We start from the raw sequence: 21,176 nt of genomic DNA, 5'->3' as shown, positions 1-21,176 counted from the left end.
ATAATTAGAATTTTTTAAATTAAAATTATAAATAAATAAATTAAAAATGAAAATGGTACTTAAAAAAATTTAATTATCAAACCAAACATAAATTAATAAATATTAAAAATAAATTTTATTTAATATCAGTTTAATTAATTTTATATATTAGTAAAAAATTAAATTTTATAATTTTTTGAGTTAATCAATTAAGATTACACTTTCATAATTAATTAATATTTTATATTATTTATTTCAACACAAATTTAATTAATATTAATATTGAGAAACCAACGCAAACTGACTCAAAGATCACTATATATATCCTCGGAATCAACACAAAACACCTAATAAATCATGAGTTAGCAACGATGATTTGTTATTTTGTATCAATTGTTGACAAATTTTAAATACAGATTTACTATAATGATAATTTTTTGATTGAAAAGAAATATTATTTAAAGATAGTTCTCAATGGAAATTAGTTTTAGGCCTATAATAATTTTTAACCATCAAATCTACATTTTTGTCAAATACAGATAAAATTATTAAATTGGAAAGATAGTAGAATGAAAAAAGTAGCTAGAGACGGACTAATGGATCAAATTTGATGTCATGAATAGAGAAACAAATAAACGATATATAATTAATTAATCTGAAAAAGTCATCTTTATTATATAATAAATGAAAGTTGATGACGTGAATACAAACGAAAAGAAGCCTTGAAGAAAATTTCAATTCGGTTTGGGAAGGGTGTATTTTTAAGTTAAAAAAAACTTCAAAATTATGAGACATAATTCAAAAAATCATTATATAATAAAATAATTATTCAAAAAAATTGTATTTTCGTATGCCAATATTATTAATATTGATAAGACATGCTATTTTTATTCTATATTATAATGAGACATACTATTTCTTTTGGTAAACAATCCAAATTGTTTCCATTTAATAAATTTTTTCTTCTCTTTTCAAATATTTTGTTTTCTTCTTCTCTTTCTTTTAAAGACTACATCTGTTTTTTTTAAAGACAGTTGTTTCTTAGTTTCAAAAATATTATACGTTTGATTTATTTATAAAATATAGTGATATAATTTGCACACATCAAAACAAATATTTATAAAAGACAGTGAATATATTTTCTGCATAATCCTAGCATGTTTTTTCATCGTTAACTTTCACAATTTAAAAAAAGTGTTATTAAGAACTTAGAGAAAATTAATACAAGATATTTCACTAATATATAAGTACACATTTCTAAAAAGTTGACAGTCATTTGAACTAATTTTTAATATTTTCTATAAATTAAAAATATAATAATATTAATAATAATTCTATCGAAATATTAATACACGATGAGTCATTCTTTTTTCTTTCGTAGTTAACAAATAAGAATATATAAGCTACTCTCTTTATAAATGTTATCATCAAGTTTTCTCTTAAAGTTTATTATATTTTATAGAAGGAAAATTTTAGTATTTCAATAATTTGAAGTAAAAAAAGGTTACTTTTTCACATTAGGTTTTGTGTTTAAAAACATGTATTTTAGATAATCATATTTCTTATTATGTTGATTAGTTAAATATCCATGAAATAATTCCACAAAAAGGTAGAGATCTAACTTTTTCAAATTGATATTTTTTACTGTTATATTTTAATATTTGGTATAGATAAAGTGGTAAAGTTAGATAGTATTTGGAACTAGTTGCATAATTATTGATGTGTAAGTTATCTCTTCGCTTTTCACTTCAAGTCTCCTCTTTTGATTGTTGTCTCTCGGTCAGAGTTGACCTGAAAAAAGTATTTTGACTATCAAGTAAGTACTATGTGTTAAGAGTGTATAGTTAAAACAACGTACATTACATCTCTATAGAAGATTTATTTATAGTGTTTAGTCATGATGGGCTAACTCTATTAAATGTCAATCTTAACTAATTTCTGGCATGATCTCTAATTTATAGGGAATTATATTAGTATATTAGTATTTTGGAAGAATATCTTTAATAAAAGTGTTAGCTGATTTCTTGAAAATGTCACAAGGATTTGGTGGGACATGATCATGATTCAAGGGGAGTTCTCATAATTATCATTGTTGTGTCATTTATTAAGTGCCTTGAGTGTATTTTGACACGATTGATCGGTCACCATAACTGAGTGATTAGTTCGTCCGGTACCAACTAGTACAAATTTATTGAATTATTTATTGAGTTGTATTTAAAATTTATGATAAAAATTATCATGTTACTCTTTTATTTTAATATATACACATTCTTTTTTATAGAAAATGACGAACTAAATGGATATTTGTTTTATTAATAATTATAATTCTCACATTCTTAATTCTTAGGAATCATAATCTTCTAAAACAATGACCTTGACCAAAATGCCCCCATATTTAAAATTAGTGCAATTTTGTAATATTTTAAAGCTTTGTTATAATTACAATAGAATCATTCATTATAAGCATAGTTGAAATATAAATAACTGACTAATCGTGGTTGACCCCCTGACAAAAAATTGTTTTTTAAATTAACTTGAGTTCATTAATTTTCTAAGTATTATTTTATTAAACGTCTCCTCTTCCTCTTTATCTATCGTACAGTCTATTTTAAGTTGTGTTCCAGAATAACATATATACATATACCCAAATCGAACTAAATTAAATAATATTGGTGAATTTTATGATTGGACTGAAAACTTAAAAATATGAGTTATAGACGCGGAATCAAATAGGCCCTTAAACTTTTATTATTATTATTATGGGAATAAATAAAATTGTTAATCAATATACGCGTAATTGAAGAAAATATTAATTATTTTCTTACACAATAAGTATTAAATTTTAATTTTTTTTATCATAGATGGTCAATTTAAAATACATGGAAGTCTTGTATAGAATATCCTCTTTAACTTTCCTGTTAATACATCATCTGACTGCTTGACTGAATATATTTTCATATTTACAAAAGAATAATGAAAGTAATTAATTATAAATTTAATTTATTATCAATAAGCAGGAAGTGGTTAATCACTTGGCAGCACATGATGGGTTAATTAATGAAACAAAATTTGGTTTCCATGCCAGCCAAATAAAAGGAATTATTAGGTTTTAAAAGGAAAAAAACTGTGATGCTTCTTTCACCTAATTCCGTGTTGAAAGAAAAATTAATAAACAGATTACGTGAGAGAATGTGCTATATATTGAGCCCTTACGCCCCATGTGGAAATCCAAAAGCACGTAGAAATTGAATTGAATAGAATCATCACACGTAGGGAGCTGGAAGCAAAGATTAAGGAGAAGCAAGCAATAAGAGAGTCTATCCATTGCCCTCATTACCAGACACTCACAACACCACACAACTCTTCTTCTCCTTTCTTTATCCAAATCTTCATACATTCATTCCACTCCCAATTTCTTTACCAAAATGAAAATGTGATTTTGTTTCTTCATTCTCACCCAATCCCAAACTTACTGGAACCAGACACAATAGAAACGAATGCCCAGGAAATTGGATTCTTGAATCTTGGATCATTGTGGTCATGAGTGTTTACAGCACCGTATTGCTCGTAATCCTCAGTTTGGTGGTAGGTTTCGTAATTCGGCGGTTGTTGTTCAAAACGGGATTGATACACAGCATAAGGAAACTCTTGAGAAGGGTTCAGGATTGGTTCCACGTCTACCAGTTCCTCAAAGTCCCTGAATTCAATGAAGCCATGCAGCGGAATCACCTTCACCGCAAAGTGTCTCTCTATTTGCATTCTCTTCCTTCAATAGAAGATGCTGACTTCACCAATCTCGTTTCAGGTTACGACCAAAACGACATCGTTTTGCGCCTCGAACCTAACCAAACCATCCAGGACAATTTCCTCGGGGCCACACTCTTCTGGTTCGAACAAAAAACCGAACCGGAACGGATTTCCTCCTTCGTTCTCAAAATCAGAAAAACAGATAAACGCCGAATCCTACGCCAGTACCTCCGCCATATCAATACCGTTGCCGACGAGATGGAGAACCAAAGGAAGCGCCATTTGCGGTTGTTCATGAACGCCGCGGCGACCGAAGGCGGTACGGGAGAAACACGGTGGAGATCAGTTCCGTTCACTCATCCAGCGACTTTTGAAACGATAGTGATGGAAAAGGATCTTAAGAACAAAATCAAATCTGATATGGAATCGTTTCTCAAAGCGAAGCAATACTACCGTAAACTCGGCCGCGCGTGGAAGCGGAGCTTCCTATTGTACGGTGCCTCCGGCACCGGAAAGTCGAGCTTCGTCGCTGCGATGGCGAACTTCCTCCGCTACGACGTGTACGACGTGGACCTCTCGAAGATTCGCGGCGATTCGGATCTTAAGTTTCTCCTAATGGAAACGACGGCGAAGTCGGTCGTCGTAGTAGAGGATCTCGACAGATTTCTCGTACCGGAAAAGGAATCTGCAGTTACGGAGAGGGGGATCCAGAGCTTCATGGACGGGATTCTGAGCGCGTGTTGTGGTGAGGAGAGGGTAATGGTGTTCACGATGAACAGCAAGGAGTTCGTGAACCCGAACTTGATGCGCCCGGGTCGGGTCGACGTGCACATCCACTTTCCGGTGTGCGATTTCTCGGCATTCAAGACGCTTGCAAGCAGTTACCTCGGCGTTAGGGAGCACAAGCTTTTCGCGCAGGTGGAGAATATTTTCCGGCACGGTGGCAGTCTCAGCCCCGCCGAGATCAGCGAGTTGATGATCGCGAACCGGAACTCGCCGAGTCGGGCCATAAAGTCGGTAATCGGGGCGCTCCAATCGGACGGTGATGGGAGAAAGTACGCGGACAAGATCGAACGGCACCTAGGGGTTGATGACGTGGACGAACCGTCCTTTGGTGGGGACGAGTTATCTACGGTTAAGGATTTGCGGAAGTTTTACAGTTTCTTCAAAAAACGGAACGCCAGAAGAGTCAGCTACCCCAAAGTCCAACACCTTGGCCCATGTTAGATCATGACAATAGATAAAAATTGAGAAAAAAAAAAGAAAGACAAAATTCTCTTTCGATTTTTTCTTCTCAATTTTGGGGCAAAGTTTTTCTAATTAAAAAATAATAATGCATTTATTGGTAGGATACTTCCACCTGAAAATTGGTCCCTCAGAAACTATTTCCAATGAGATATTTCGAGTGACCAAAACTTAAATGATAGAAATACAAACTTAGCTTGCAAAAGAAAGCTACTAACTACATTGTAAATTGTTTATTATAATTTCAATCAATGAGGAGTAAATTGTATAAATTTTACATTTGAAAAAAAAAGCAAAAAAATAAATTACATGTTTTCCATTTATCCTCTCTCATTGTTTATACTAATCTACAACTTGATTTAGTATTTTTAAGCTTGTTTATTTCAAAAATCTTGACTTAGAATAAGTTATATTAGTAACACTGCGAAAATTAAAATTATTATATTAGTAGAATATATATATATATATATACTATTAAAATATAAAATATTTTAATATATGAAAAGAAATTTTTAAACAATCATTAATTATAAAACTAATTATAAAGTTCTTCATTTTGTCACATGTACAAAAATATATTTATGTACATTTGTAATGTTATATATATATATATATATATATATATATATATATCACAATATATTAACATATAATATTTATGTATGTATTAAGATTATGTGTATAAATGTAAATAATTTCAAGTTTAACCACATATTATGTCATGACTAAAAACTTTGACATATTCTAAAATCACTAAACTTTACCTATTTATGTTTTTCATGTTAGGATCACACAACCCATTTATTACTCAACTACGTGCACATCTTTTATCAAACAATAACTAAGTTTTTTTTAACTTCTCACCATCTAAAGTCTTATCAATGTTACTATATAACTATGAAGTTGGATACCTTACATACCTTTATTAATGTGAGTATTATGTTTATCATCACATCCAAGATCTCATACCACCCTAGGTATCCCTACACTCATTAAGGATCATGCAATTCATATATTCATATATATATACACGAACACATGTAAATGTATATTACGAAGAGCCACCGAAAAAGGGCATGTGTCATGCACATATCATATCATGCATCTAAACATTAACCATATATATATATCCAAAGCATATATGATTAATCTCAATTTTCATACATCATATCATCCATAAACATGTATAAAAACATATAATATATAACACACACCATCACACTCTAAATACATCATCACTTGAACAACATCTCGTATAAGCAACTTCTTCAATATCAACAAGGCGACTTCTATTCCGCTTAAACAATAACCATGTTGCTTGAGTTAAATCCAACATAAGAGCATTTCCCTCTCATGGCTCTCCCTATCAGAGTTGAACTATACAAAACATTGCTTAAGCGATAAATTCATCACCGCCACCCAAGACTTGATACCACCCTAGGTATTCCTACATTGCTGATTAAGGGTCATGCAATCTACTCATCTAGGGTCAAACTTTATATATACACATATACAAACACATGTATATGTATATGAGTAATCCGTTTAGGATCCATCACTCATAAAGATTCATAAAAAAATGACATATGTCATGCATATATCATATAATGCATCTAAACATTAATCATAATTAATATCACCTTTTATGCATCATATGTATAAAAGCATATAATACATAACATACATCGTCACTCTCAGCACATTGTCACTTAAGTAAGCACCTATTGCTTGAACAAATTTTTAGTATCAACAAGGTGACTTCCTTAAGTAGTAACCACGTCGCTTGAGCTAAATGCAACCCAAAAACATCTTCCTCTTAGGACTTTCCTCACTCCAACAACCATTTCATTGCTTGAATGTTATGACCAAGGTTTGAGTGACAATCACTTATTGAGTTAACCTAACTAACCCAAAGATTCCTCTACCGCCTTAGGACACTTGACCATTTAAGTTGCGATAGATTCTTAAACGAGAGACAATTATTCTGACATCTTTTTCACTCAAATTACAAATCATCACCTGAACTATACAACACATCACTTAAATGACTAACTCATCACCTAAACGATGTAAACAACTTCATCATACTTTTCAAATATTTCTATCTTTAAAAATTGTATTACTCCTTGTTTCAATAACAAAACTATTTCTAAGCATATATCACCAATATATTATTACCACTTTACCTTTTCATAATAGGATTTATCCACCAATAAACTTAAGAGAAATATTATTATCTTACTTTACTTTTATATTGATGTTTGAGTCTATCCAATAATTCAACTTACATTCTTTTTTTTATCAATTCCACAATGCAGTTAAGCTATTAAGTAACAAACATATACCGTAAATGTTCCTTCTTAATCATTCGTTCAAAATGAAAATGAAAAAAATATAAGACTACTTAGCAAAACATCTACAATCAAAACCTACGTTTGTGTATAAAGAATGCAGAAGAAGAAAAAGTTTAGCATAAAATGAATATTTTATAATAAATTAAGAAATAAACATCTAATATATAATTTATTCTAAAATCTATTAATAATTTTTTTAAATGTTACGTTATATCTATCACTTTTAATAGTTTAAAATTTCCATACAAATAAAAAAAATATAAGATTGCAATAACGATTTGTTTCAATTTCAATTTTCCATCAATCATGTTAATTAAAAAGGTTATTCATTATTATTTTTGGAGTTCACATTTTTGTTTTGAAACTTTCCACGGTCAAAAGTTGTCTGATAAGGAAAAAATCAAATCGAAATTAATAAAATTTTATTCAACGTCATGAAATGATTCAAGAGTCAACCTGCAAATGAAAAAATTACATTTAAAAATTTGTGTCGACCAATATAATAGTTTTTTATTCAGATGATCAATATATATAATATATAAGTCAAGCAACACACAAATATGTATAAAGAAAAAAACAGAATTTTATTTCTATTGCATGTTAATGCTTTAAATAATGTTTTTACTTTCTACACCTTCACCATATATTAATTTAAGCATGGGTAATTTCTGACTTGTTCCAATGCTATTCTACAATGCTGTTAGATTTGGGGTCATTAAATGTGAACACACAATAAATAATTGATACCAATAATCCTTTTTAATTTCTCTCCTTATATTAATTATATCATTTATTATATTTATATATTTTTTCACAAAAGATATATTTGATGTACGAGAGAAAGGGAAAGAGAGATATAGGAATGAAAAAAATTAAAAAGTGATATGCTCTCATAAACTTTTATTTATTTATCTTGTTTAGTTATTTATAATAAAAAAAGTGAGAAAAAAATATAGATATTTTATTATTCAAACCAATTTTTCATATTCCTTAAAATTTGAACCGATATTAAAATCCGTGATTCTCATACATTAGAATTCTTTCCTTTACTATTTAAACAGTAAACAAGCAAAATAAAAGCAGAATCCCGTATTAATATATATATATATATATATATATAATTTAATTTATAATTAGTTTTTATTTAAATCAGAAAGTATTTTAATGCGCGCATTGAATAAAATAAATATTTATTATATAACTAAAATCTGTTATAAAGTAATATTTCAAATATATAATAAGTTTTAAATTTATAATAAATAAGTTATATTATGATGTAATGTTGCACTACTACAATATTAACTTTTACATGGATTATTATTTTAGATATTTTACATAGTTTGATAAATTGATGTAATTATGACTTATATATAAATAAGAGAGTTTGAATATTGATTCCAAGATGTAATGAAATATAGAATGTGATTTTTTAAATATTGTACTTTTAAAATTATTTATCAAATAAAGAACTATGTTGAAAAACTTGATATCTATATCTATAAGAATGATAATAACAATAAAACTTTCAAGATTTGCAAGAAAAATATGTAAAAGTGGTTTAAATTTCAAAACTCAAAATAAATAATAAATAAATCTATAGTAGAAATAGTTGATGGAAGATGTCACATAGGGAGGTACATTGCATTGGAGTGTATTATACGAAAATTATTAAATAAAAATTAATTTTATAAATAAAAATAATTAATTACTATATTAACTAAATTAAATATTATTTTAAAAATTAAAAAATTATTGATATCTAAATTAATTTTTATTATTGATAAATAGTTTCTAATAAATTAATATTTAATTAACTACAAAAATTTTAATTATTATTGGTAGCTAAATAGAATGTTTACTGTGGAAATTAAAAAAAAATGAAAATGAGGAAGAATGTATGGAAGTGTAGGAAGAATTTGACATATATTTTCTCTCTAAAATTCTCTTTTAAGTTTTTGACTAAAATAATATTTATTGAATTAGAGGGGATTCAGTTAAGGAAATGAAAGAAGTCTTGGACATTAATTGCAGTATCTTTCAGGGTGGATATGAAAAAAAGATGCTTCACTAAAACTTGTGATGATATTTAGGGACATTCAAGTTCAACAACTTACATCAATTTTGTCTTTGAAAGTGGAAACACAAAGGGCAATAAGAAAGTTTAAAAAAATTGACCAATCTTCGGTATAATTATGAATGAAGATGGAAAAAAATGAAAACCGTTGAACCAGAAGAAGTTCAGGGTTTGGAGATAGGATATTTTTGTTTAATTAAAAGGATTTATTCAATTATGTAGAGTCACGAGTCGAGTCCGATGCGGTGTGTAGAGGAACAATTTCTAGAGATAGTATTTAAGGAATTTATGATTTATCAAAACAAATTAAGGATCAATGGACAATCAATATCAAGGAGAAATCGTGCATTTATTAGTGAACAAAGCCTATAATAAGACTAGATATAAAAGAGTAAAGAAAAGATCTATAATATATATCATAAAAAACCTTATGGAAAGGCATCGTCATCTCACAGGCATAAGAGCACATTTGTTCTTGGTCACCTTGACTGTTCTAGAGAGTGAGGTCGCCTACCCTATTGTCTAGAACATTTGGCGCTCACTGTGGGGCATGTAAAATCTAGGACTGCAGTGGAGGAGGAGACAAACGACATAGCACCACCAGACACAACACAACTCAGGCACTGATGGAAATGATGGAGGTCATGAGGAAGGAGAATGAAGAACGTGCGGAGGAGTTTAGGAAGACTCGGGAGGAATTTATAGCGGAAAGTGTCCGAGCAAGAGAAATGATGGAGGAGTCAATCAGAATGCAGGAGCAACTGCAGAGGAGGAATGAGGAATTCCAGAGGTAGATTAAAAACCAATTCACAAACGGACGACTAGAAAAAGAAGTAGAGCCTGATTTTCAGCCTTTTTCGAAGGTAATTCTGAATGAGCGTATTCCACCAAATTATGTTTACCCAAAAATCAGATCATTTGTCGGAAAGTAAGACCCGAATGCCCACATTAAAGTTTTCAGGGCTCAGATGTTGATTTATGGAGAATTGGACTCAGTACAATGTAAGATGTTGACAGGAACCTTGATGGGGACTGCTTTGGATTAGTTTAGCAATTTACCAAACAGATTGGAAACATCGTTTGAAGTGTTCACCAAGTTATTTGTCACACACTTTGCGGCAAATAAAACAAAGCCTCCAAAAATGACGGATTTGTTCGAAGTAAAGCAAGCAAAGGGAGAATCCATAAAACAGTATTTGCGTTGCTTTAATGAAGTAGTTGTTCAAATTCCCCATCCAAATGAAAGAATGTGCGCGGAAGCCTTTATTCGAGGGCTCCGTTCAGGAACGTTTGGCGAGTCTTTGGTATGGAAAAGACCCGAGAGCAACGTCTCATGTCAAGGTAGAGGAGTTTACTACAAGGAAAAGAGAGAATGAGAGGAGAAGTGAAAGGGTTGTGGTGGCGACACGATCAATGGGGGAAAGGGCGATGGTGAGAATACAACCATAAAACAACAGAGGAGGACCTGTAAAAGTAAGAAGGGAGGATATGGGTGTTATTGATCCTTATGGAGGTTTCAAGCCCTCGAATGATCATAGGGAAAGAATATTTGATTAGCCTCCACAAATGTTAGTTCCATCTCAGAAATACATTGTGAAGGACATGAATACAACCTAGTTGTTGCGATTCTATGAAAGGACGATAAAACATATGGGAAGCGATAAAAATGTCTGGTGTTATTTCCATAGGACGTATGAGCATGACACCGAACATTGTTATTCTCTTGCTAGGCAGATTGAGGTGTTGTTTAAAAGGGGCTTTTGTAGATTTTTAAGAAGAAAGAGGTGGAAGAAGGTGGTGAAGGAAAGGAGAAGTCGAAGGATAACCCTGAAAAGAAGAGTGAAAGAGACACAGGGAGGGACGAAGAACATGAAAAGGCATCTGGGTGAATTAAACACCATTTTTGGAGCATTCTTGGGAGGAAGAGTGTCGAGTGCAGGGCGAAAGAGGTATACTCGGTCGGTAATGCATCTGGCAGTGGAGAAGGTGTGTATGCCATCTCTGACTTTTATGAAGGAAGACTTAAGGGATGTTTTTCCACATGACAATGACCCAATCGTGATATCTGTCATAATGAAATGTCAGCGAGTTCACAGGGTGTTGGTGGATCAGGGTTCATTAGCAGATGTGTTGTTTTGGGATTCATTTGTGGCTCTAGGAGGCTCGCTTTGATGATTTGGAACCATATGATGGGGTACTGGTGGGTTTCTCGGACGATGCAGTACAAATGTGTGGTTACCTTGAGACTCGACAACGTTCAGAGAAAAGGACGAGGCCAAAACAATTAGCATCAAGTACATGGTCGTCAATACTCCCTCTTCTTATAACATGTTGTTAGGGAGGCCGACGATAAGTAAGTTGGGGGAGTGGTGTCATCAATGCATTTGAAATTTAAATACCCGACCGATCAAAGGGAGAATAGGGGTAATAAAAGTAGACCAAAGGGCAACACGAAAGTGTTATGAGGGGAGTTTAAAGAGTAGAAAGAGGTGCTTGCATGTTGAGAAAGGAAACGGAGTGGGGAGGAAGTAGAGTTGGATCTAAGAATAGACTATGAGGAAGAAAAGCCACAACCAGTAGGGGAGGTGAAAACCATAAAGTTGAGCAAGGAAAAGAGTGTGAAAATTGGAATTAAAATGGATGTTGGATTGGAGAAAGAATTGATTGAGTGTCTGAAGGAAAATGTAAGTGCCTTGCATGGTCGGTATTTGATGTCGGAAATGGACACAGACGTCATTTGCCACATTTATCTATTGACCCAAAGATGAAACTAGTGATACAAAAAAGGTGAAAGCTAGGAGAAGAGAAAAGGAGAAAGCATGAGAAGAGAAGAGGCTAATAGTAGATTAGCATGTAGAAAAGCTGAAAAGTATGATACATCAAGGAAATACAGTACCCTACTTTGGTTGGCAAATGTGGTGTTGGTGAGGAAGAGCAACGACAAATGGAGGATGTGTACAGACTTTACAGCGTTGAATAAGGCATGTCCTAAAGATGCATACCCATTACCAAACATTGACGCTTTGGTGGATGGAGTCTCAGGGTGCAAATTGTTAAGTTTTATGGATGCATATTCAGGATAAAACAACATTTATGGGAAGCTTGTCAAATTTTTGGTTCTCGGTAATGCCATTTAGATTGAAAAACGCAGGGTCAACATATCAACGTTTGATGGATCAGATCTTGGAAGGGATGCTAGGGAGGAATGTAGAGGCGTATGTTGATGATATGGTAGTAAAATCTGCAATGGCTAGTACGCACATAGAAGACCTTAGGTAATTGTTTCAAGCACTAGACAAATACAAATTAAAGTTGAACCCAGAAAAATGTGTTTTTAGGGTACAGGCTGAAAAAAAATTAGACTTCATGCTAACTCGGAGAGGGATTGAAATGAATTCAGAGAAATGTGCAACAATTATCAACATGCGGAGTTTGACCTCAGTGAAGGAGGTGCAACCGTTAACAGGAAGATTAACGTCCTTATCAAGGTTTATCCCAAAGGCAGGAGAAAAATCACTTTCTTTTTTTCAGTGTTTGATGGGGAACAATCATTTTTTGTGGACAGAGTGTGAAGAAGCCTTTCAAAATTTAAAAAAGATATTGGCATCTCCATCTATACTTGTAAAGTCGCAGGTCATATCACACATCTACTTGTATCTATGTGTAGTCAATAAAGTTGTGGGCACGGTAATTACACAAGAAGAAGGAAAAGAGCATAAGCCAATATACTTCATGATCCGAATACTTAAGGGAGCAGAAGGAAGGTATCAAAAGTTGGAAAAGGCGCTCTTAGCCATCGTGATTACAACAAGGCGACTAAGGTATTACTTCCAAATTTTCCAAAGCATTGTTAAAATCAATTTACCAGTTAGACAAGTTTTACAAAAGTAGGACTTGGCGAGAAGAATGATGAAATAGGCAGTACAATTTTTGGAATATGGAATCTCGTTTGAAAGTAGGGGTGCAATTCAGCTGTAGGCCTTGGCCAATTTTGTCGCAAGCTAACACTTGGAGAGGAAAAACATACTCAAGAAGGTTCGGGAAAATGGATCTTATCAGTGGATGGGGCGTCCAATGCAAAGGTAGTGGAGCGAAAGTAATACTGGAAGGACCAGATTGAGTCCTAATAGAACAATCCCTCAAGTTGCTTTCAGAGCGAGCACCAATCAGACAAAATACGAAGCTTTAATAGCAGGGATGTGGTGAGAAGCGATTCCCTGCTAATGACCAAGCAGGTGGCTGGAAACTTTCAAATAAGGGACCCATATTTAGCAAAATACTTGGCTAAAGTACAAGTGATGGCAGCCGAGTTTGAAGATTTTAGTTTAGTATATGTGCCAATGTAAAGGGGACACGTGGATGGTCAGGTATAGGAAGGGACACTTGATGTGATGCATAACAGAAGGTATTAAATGAGGTGCATATTCCTATAAGACAGTCAAACTCGAGAAGCGAACGTACAATGAAAGTTTGCAAGTATGACTTCTTAGCCTCATAGGCTTGGGCCTGAGGTTGGGAAGTTGTAGCGTCATGGGTCGGGCACGATGCAGTGTACTATCAAGATGGTTCCCCCAAAGGGTATGACGAAAAACACTCAAGATCAAAAGTCAACCCTAATGATAGGCGGGATGTCACAGAGTTTGACTTAGCCTCATAGGCTTGAGGCCTGAGGTTGGGAGGTTGTTGAGTCATGGGTCGAACCCAAAGCAGTGTGTAGAGGAACTGTTTCCGAAGATAGTACCTAAGGAATTTATGACTTATCAATTCAAATAAAGGACCAACAGACAATCAACATCAACGAAAAATTGTGCATTTATTAGTGAATGAAGCCCATAATAGGACTAGATACATAAAAGTAAATAAAAGATTTGCAGTATATATCAAAGGACACCATATGAAAATGCATCATTATCATCTCACAGGCATAAGAACACACTTGTTCTTTGCCACCTTGAGTGTTCTAGAGAGTGAGGTCGCCTACCTTATTGTCTTGAACAAATTATATTGCAATTTTGTCTTCATAATAATCTATTCCTAATATGTACCATAGTTCATAAATTTTTACACTATTTTTCAAAAGTTAAACACATGTAGCACCATCAGTTTATAGTTACTTTTTTTTCATTTCTATCTTTCATATCTTATTAGAATTTATTTTTCTTATATTAAAAATATTTACGAAATTTCTTATTTTTAATTTTTCAATCAAATAATTTAATTTCTAACATTGTATTTTTATAAAAAATAATATATTTTACTTAAAAGTTTATAATTTATTTTCTATATATTAATTCCATATTGTAATTTTAATTGATTGTAAAATGATTTACTTTTAATAAATCATAAATAGAGATTTCAGTAGGGTGAAAATAATACAATATATTTTATATTTTATATTTTTAAGAATTAATAATTATAATATGTTAATTTTGTATGTAATATTAAAAATTTATTACTTTTTTCTTTCTTTAAAAAATTTAAAACTAATAGAAATTTACAGACTAAAATAAAACAAAATAATATTTACATAGTCTTAAAACATACTTAAATTAGTTATTTTATTTTATTTAAGGATAAAAATGAGAAAAGTAATGTTATTTTTCTATAGAGGTGTAGGAAGAAATTGTTGGTCATTATAGATAAAATTCAGAAGGATATTTTTAGAATTAAAATAATTATGAAAGTAAAGAAGAAACTATAGAGGTAGAGGTGTAGGAAGAAATTGAGTATATAATAACCGGTGAAGCACGTAGTGAAAAGTGCAAGAATGAGCCATTATTTCTCACAAAAAAAGAGAAAAAAATGGAATGGTCCATTACGTTCTTCAAAAGAGGAATGGCCCATTACAGGGGCAAGTTTATATAGGCTATGTTCTTTGACTCTTTCTTCCTACACCTCCATACCTTCTTGTGCCACCCCATACTAAATATGAAAATACCATTTAATCCTTTTTTTTCATCCCTTAGATTTGAAATAATAAGCCTATGGATTATGTAATCCGGATAAATTCCGGATTACATAATCTGGAAGTCAATTTCATATTTAGAAAAGACTTCCGGATTATGTAATCCAGAAGCTAATAACACATCTGAAAAAAAAACTTCCGGATTACATAATCTGGAAGCTAATCTTATGTATAGAAAAGAGTTCTGGATTATGTAATCCGGAAGCTAATCACAAAAGACTTCTGGATTACATAATCCGGAAGCTAATTCTGAATCTATAAAAAGACTTTCGGATTATGTAATCCGGAATATTGAAAAGGATATTTTTGGAATAAGAAAAATTTATGGGGGTGGCACAAGAAGGTATGAAGGTGCAGGAAGAAGCAGCCATGTTCTTTCATTTATTATGGACCTATATTTATATTTTTAAAATAATTTAAGTTTTGACATTTTTTTATTTTTTCATTGGCATAAAATTAGACTCTATACGTAACAAAACCTCTCAATATGTCCTAAAACTATCAAAAGTTTATTTTTTAGGGAAGTTTCTTCCTGCACCCCTATATTTTTCTTCCTGCACTCCTACATTCTTTAAAATATCAAAATTATCTTTTCACAGTTTTATGTGATTTTGGAGTAGGGGTTCCATAAGGAAAAAAAACTTCGGAACAAGAATTCTATAAGCAAAGAGTGTTTCCAAAATAGGAAATTTGGAAGACAAAAATCATTCTAGAATACATTTTTTTTATTTCTGGATGGTAAATCCGGAATTAATAAAATATATTTCAGAAAATATGTTTTGGAAATATTTTTGAAAAAACAATTTTTAAAAGGAATAAAACAGTATTCTTCGAAAATGATGGTGTGCAGGAAGAAATTTGTTAAGGTGATAGAAAAAACAACCATTTTTTAGATACTACTTTAACCCACTCCTAAATTAATTTAGGCTTAGTGGCACCTCTATAGGCTCAATTCCTGTATTATCAATGATATGTAAATTTAGTTTCTAGTCATTTTTTGGCAAATTTATTTTTTCAATGATTTTTCTCATTTTCAAACTCTTATTCAAAGGTTAAATTATACATAATGTCATTTATCTTTTATGTTTTATTGGGTTTGGTTCTTCATATTTTTTAAAAGATTTAATTTGATTATTTATATTTATAAGTTGATTTAAAATAGTCATTCTATAAGCTTAAGTTTAACTTTGTTTATTTAAAATTAATCCCTCATATTACTTCCACCCCCTTCTTCTTTACCCAAATTCTTTTTCTCCCCACTCCACATGCAACCACTTCCTCTTCCCCCTCCCCCAACATGCTTTCACACTAATCTTAATCTTTTTCTAAAAATGACAAAAAAAAATACTCTTAATAAAGAAAATAAATAAACTTTTTCTCAACCAAACAAATAATTTTTTTACTATAATATATAAGAATAAAAAAAGTTTGTATCCTTAAAAAAAGATTAAGTTGATGTGACATTTTAAGGTGGAGTTCCACATTTAAAGATCGAGAGACTAAAATTGATCACAAACTAAATTAGAGAAATCAAATGGTGAATTAAGCTATTAATTTATACATGAAGCATCCAAACACTTATGTTTTTATTTTTTTCTTTTTCTCACAGTTACAGTATACAGCAAACCATCTTTTTTGTTAGAGCAAAACATTCTTTTAGAGGGAAGAACTTAAAACACATTTTTAATACAGAATTTACATTTTAGGTGAATGTTCTAAATAAATACCAGATATATGTTTATAATTGAGACAATATTACAAATATCTATCAGCACACATTTTTAGTAAATGTGCTATAACTGTAATGATTCATAATCTTGATGCAGCAGGAGAACTATTACTCTTCAAGAATTAGCATGGAAAACAATAGCAAATGAATCTATTTAGCTTTCCTCTCACCACTAAGCATATATATACTTGTGGCTCTGCTCTTTTTTTCCAAACTTAAAATCAAATACACTGTGTTAAATCTCAATAGCAATATTAACAAGAGCAAGAAGACAATTTCTTCATCTCACTAATTTCCAATTCAGGACCTGAGAGTATATCAACCTTAGTTCCCTTGAATGAGGCAAAATTGTTGGCACTGTTCACCTTCCCACAACCACATTCCAATGACCTTTTAGACACTACACTATTGATCTCTTCTAGCAACTTGAGGAATGCACTCTCCACATTGTCACCACTGAGAGCTGAAGTCTCAGAGAAGAAGAGACCTTGGTCCTCAGCAAACTCCACTGCATCTTCAGTTGTCACCACTCTCTGGTCCACAAGGTCAGCTTTGTTACCAACCAACATGATCACAATGGAGCTATCTGCGTGTGCACGCAGTTCCTCAACCCACCTAGCAACATGGTCAAATGATTGTCTTTTTGTTATGTCGTAGACCAGCATTGCCCCTAATGCACCTCTGTAGTATGCACTTGTTACAGCCCTGTACCTACATCACCATCAAAATTTACAAGCATATAGTTTGTTAAATATGTAACAGTTTATCTGCTCCAAAATGATCATGTGTTATAGATATATTTTTCAGTATCATATTTGAGAATGATCCATGAGTCTATGTTTATTTTTGTGTTGCGCTCATGATCTATTAAAGAACAACTTTAAGATGTTTTCCTTTCTCATTCATCGCATACCATAACATTTTCCTTTATCATTAGCGCACACAGTTTGCAATTTTGAATCCATAGGATTCTAATGAACTTTTCAGAGACAGGCAAACATGTAGAATATACCAATATGAATGAGCTTAGATGTTAAGAAGCATTACATTTTACCAAAACCTTATATGGAACCTTAATGTGACTTTTGGGACCTAATCAAGGAAAATGAAATACCTATAAAACAAAAGTCAAGATCATGTGCTTCTTGGCCATATATGTTTCCTAAGTCAAATTGGAATCACGTTGAATAATCAATAATATAATAAACCTTTGAATCTGTTCCGTACCATCATTGAAACTCAATGTCTTCAAAGCAAAATGAGCATAAAAGTAGACAAAGAATCAAACACAAACATGAATGAGTGATACATATATAAAGCGAGAGAGAATGTGATGAACCTTTCTTGGCCAGCAGTATCCCAGATCTGGGCTTTGATGAGTTTGGCATTAATAGTGACAGTCCTAGTCTGGAATTCAACACCAATGGTGGACTTAGAGTCAAGGCAAAACTCATTCTTTGCAAACCTTGACAGTATTTGAGTCTTGCCAACTGCTGAGTCCCCTATCACCACCACCTTAAACACATAGTCTATTTTCTCCTGCACATCATAACCCATTTTCCCATTTCCATTCTCTTCCCGCTTCTCAGCCTCAACCCCATTCATTTTCTGCCAATACAAGGAAAACCCTGAAATAAAAAAAGGTCAATTTGATCCTTTTCTTCACTTGGTCAAAACCAGGCCTAAAACCTTGGCGTTATTCTTCCTTAGCAAAAACGAAGCAGCACTTGAAGTAAGTATAAAATACTGGTTTTGGGGTGAGTTGAAGGAAGAAAAAGAACAGGGAACTGGTTGAAAAATGATGAAGAGGACAAAAACAACGTAGAATGAGCAGCGGCAAGAAAATGGGGTCCAGTTTCCGTGTCTCACTTTTTAATATTATGTGGCACTATTATTGGACTTTATTGCCGTAATGCCTTCTGCTGATGATACACTATGAGATGCAATTTAGCATATAGTTTTAGTCCAAAAGGGAAACATAATCATAAATTAATCAAATATTAACCAAAAAGCTATGGTGATCTGCCTCAGGTTAAGGAAACTTGCAATCATGAGTTTTTGAACGGTTGCAGTGTCTACTATTTCAGATTACTTTGATCTTAATTTAAGGCGCAATCCAAGGATTCGTGATTCTTCTTTCCACAATTTTTTTCCCTTTTCATTTCCTCTTTTGCTTTCTTCTAATATATATTTGATTGATTTGGTTCTTGCAAATGGCCCTAGAAGAATTAGACGATTGAATGGTTTCTTAAAAATAACATGTTTGTTTGCATCAGAAGAGGAAAAAGAGGGTTGCCATGAACGCTGGGAAATCCCCTTCTGTTTTTCTGTTTAAAACCTATAAAACAAATGTTCTATCAGAACCAAGAATCTGTTACGCCTCACAAAACTGTGTTTTCGAACGTTTGCCCTCAAAGTGAAACGGAAAAACCAACACTTTACTGCGTTTGGTTAATTGGTTTCATAATTTTCCTGATGAATCTCCAAAAATATAACGGGGTTTAACTTTTTAATATTCGTAATTATTAAATTAAATTATATAAAATGGAGACAGATTTTGTTCCAGTATCAGGAAAGATTGTGAATTATTTATTTTTGGCTTTTTGCTTTAGATTCTGACAGTGAATGCTCTATAAACGCAAACATCCACTCTGGTGAGGTACGTAGAAAATATGAATTATTAGCATTCCTTATCGCATAATTTATTTCACCGACACAACTTATGTAACAGTAGAAGCAATCAGTATCTGTAAAAGTTTTGGATGGATTTGAATTTTAAGAAACATTTCCTACGGGTCCAATACCATAACTCGGGGTCCAATACCATAACTCGGTCTCTAAATATCATGGCTCGGTCTCCTTGATCGAGCTGACCGAACCTTGCACGGACGTGCAGGTTGATTAACACATTGAAATCATTATTGTTCAATCATGGTCAAGAAAGCTAAACTGTCAAAAAGAATTAGGTAATACGTTTCTAAGTGTGATTCACCTCACTAATCCGGCTTAATAAGGTAAGTTCATTAAAATAATATAAATAACGCACATTTCAAGAACAAGGTACGTCATTATCACAGTATATCCCAGAGTGTCGAATATTCTTTTTTCTGACTTTAGCGTTGGAGTGCGTTCTGCAAATATCCTCATTCGGCATTCACTTGAGACTGAGATCCGAAAGAGTAACATCGAGACGAGAAAGTGAAACTCTAGCAACCTGCACGAAGAAAGAAAGAAAGAGAACGAAGTTATTCAATAATTATCTAGATCTCATCTCATAGATTTTATAGATTTTATTACAATCTCTAAAGATAGTGTTACAGATTTTATTGCAATCTCTGAAGATAGTGTTATTGCTTAAGAGTAGGGAGTGATGGTCTAGTAGGAATTTTGCAATAATCAAACAATTCCTTTGACACATTTAACTTGTTTGAATTTATGTATGACATGTACCACGTTGTTGGGAGTGGTAGGTCTGGTTTGGTTGGAGAATATGTAGCAAGTGTATATTTAATTTTGGTTTGCTTCTTCTCCATATTTTATATTTTAATTTCTACACGTACAAATCTTAGATTTTAATTTTATATTTTGGTCCTTTGTTTTTACTCTTTTGGTTACATCAAACGTTTTAAAGACGCTGCCAACAAGCTACCTCTTCTAACTAACTTATTTACACCATCTTTCAATCTCTGTCTCTCCATCATATAATGAAAAATTAGCTAATTAATAAAAAAAATAATAAATGAAATTAAATTTAGTAGTTAGATAAACGAAAAACAGTAGAAAGAGAATAAAACAAGTTAAACATAAAGTGACTATTTACTCTTATATATTTGATTTGAATTATATAAAATGTGAGTAAATGGGTAATGTACTATTCAAATAATTGATCTTCTATTAAATTGATTAAGTATATAATTTTAACCTTTTCTGATTTTCATTTATTTTTTATAAAAATGTTTTCATGTTATGACATTACTATTAAACCCTGATTCTCATCTATTTATACTCTATCAAATCGGTTAAATTCAGTATTAATTATTTCTTACCTCAATTTATTCCTTCTTTATTTTCATTTTCTACATT

At 32.0% G+C, this 21,176-nt stretch overlaps 2 protein-coding genes across 2 annotated transcripts; one reads left to right on the top strand and one right to left on the bottom strand.

Annotated features, from left to right (window-relative positions):
* The first annotated feature begins 3,193 nt into the window (after positions 1–3,193).
* On the top strand, positions 3,194–5,294 carry LOC137819331 (AAA-ATPase At2g46620). Its single transcript, XM_068623136.2, has one exon. It carries the CDS (start codon positions 3,520–3,522, stop codon positions 4,951–4,953), a length of 1,434 nt encoding a protein of 477 aa, XP_068479237.2. The 5' UTR covers positions 3,194–3,519; the 3' UTR covers positions 4,954–5,294.
* An 11,749-nt stretch (positions 5,295–17,043) lies between these two features.
* LOC137819309 (ras-related protein RABA3) lies at positions 17,044–19,020 on the bottom strand. Its single transcript, XM_068623110.2, has 2 exons — positions 18,433–19,020; positions 17,044–17,804 (listed from the first exon to the last, which is right to left on the bottom strand). Exons 1-2 carry the CDS (start codon positions 18,696–18,698, stop codon positions 17,348–17,350), a joined length of 723 nt encoding a protein of 240 aa, XP_068479211.2. The 5' UTR covers positions 18,699–19,020; the 3' UTR covers positions 17,044–17,347.
* Between the last annotated feature and the right edge of the window lie 2,156 nt (positions 19,021–21,176).

The sequence above is a fragment of the Phaseolus vulgaris genome, chromosome 10 (genome assembly GCF_051622355.1).
Source record: "Phaseolus vulgaris cultivar YP4 chromosome 10, ASM5162235v1, whole genome shotgun sequence".
In the NCBI taxonomy this organism is placed as follows: Eukaryota; Viridiplantae; Streptophyta; class Magnoliopsida; order Fabales; family Fabaceae; genus Phaseolus; species Phaseolus vulgaris.
Note: the sequence above shows the minus strand (reverse complement) of the source record. Positions and strands in the feature narration are given on the sequence as shown.

Excerpts from the sequence above, each read along its gene's own strand:
- LOC137819331 (XM_068623136.2), top strand. The coding sequence starts at position 3,520 with ATGAGTGTTTACAGCACCGTATTGCTCGTAATCCTCAGTTTGGTGGTA.
- LOC137819309 (XM_068623110.2), bottom strand. The coding sequence starts at position 18,698 with ATGAATGGGGTTGAGGCTGAGAAGCGGGAAGAGAATGGAAATGGGAAA. Across the intron at positions 17,805-18,432 it reads GATACTGCTGGCCAAGAAAG|GTACAGGGCTGTAACAAGTG; the intron begins GTTCATCACATT and ends ATGGTGATGTAG.